The sequence below is a fragment of the Austrofundulus limnaeus genome, unplaced genomic scaffold (genome assembly GCF_001266775.1).
Source record: "Austrofundulus limnaeus strain Quisiro unplaced genomic scaffold, Austrofundulus_limnaeus-1.0 Scaffold2294, whole genome shotgun sequence".
NCBI classification, from domain to species: Eukaryota; Metazoa; Chordata; class Actinopteri; order Cyprinodontiformes; family Rivulidae; genus Austrofundulus; species Austrofundulus limnaeus.
The window spans coordinates 3,516-3,982 of record NW_013954696.1 but is presented as its reverse complement, the minus strand read 5'-3'; the positions used below and the strand labels follow the sequence as shown (position 1 = coordinate 3,982).

The 467-nt window shown below is 47.1% G+C and overlaps 1 protein-coding gene across 1 annotated transcript in view; it reads left to right on the top strand.

The window, feature by feature from the left end:
• Positions 1–467, top strand: part of nt5dc1 (5'-nucleotidase domain containing 1) — a gene marked incomplete at its 5' end in the record, with an annotated part of 22,944 nt that overhangs the window by 18,987 nt on the left and 3,490 nt on the right. The window contains 1 exon segment of the mRNA XM_014034780.1: positions 286–454. Within this exon segment, the coding sequence (XP_013890234.1) occupies positions 286–454 (169 nt within the window).

Here is a 467-nt window from a genome sequence, read left to right as displayed (position 1 = left end):
AATCAGAAGTTCCTGTTTTTCTGATCCACTACTGACTGAGAGAGAAAAGAAGAGAAAAACCCACAGCTGTGGTTCTGAACATTTTGGGTTTATTGGTTTCTGTTCAGTGTCAGCCTTCAGCTGATCAGCTGCTATAAAAACAGCTTCATTCTCTTTCAATGAAGGTTCAGTTTTCATGTTCTTTGTAAAAACCTGAGGAATTCTGTCAGAAATGATGATTCAGAGATGCTTGGTCAGCCCACGCTGTGGTCTCATCAGTTAGTTCTGGGTCATGTGTCTCCACAGGACCAGGGCATGAGGTCCCCTTCAGCCGTGTCCAGCCAGTGGGGCTCCTACTTTGTTGACGTACAGAAAGGCGAAGATGATGATGAGGAGCAGCAGAAAGTGACCTGGTGCTGCCACTGCATTCACACATACAGCACTATGGCCATCCCCAGTGTGGAGCACATCGCAGGTCTGTGTGTGTG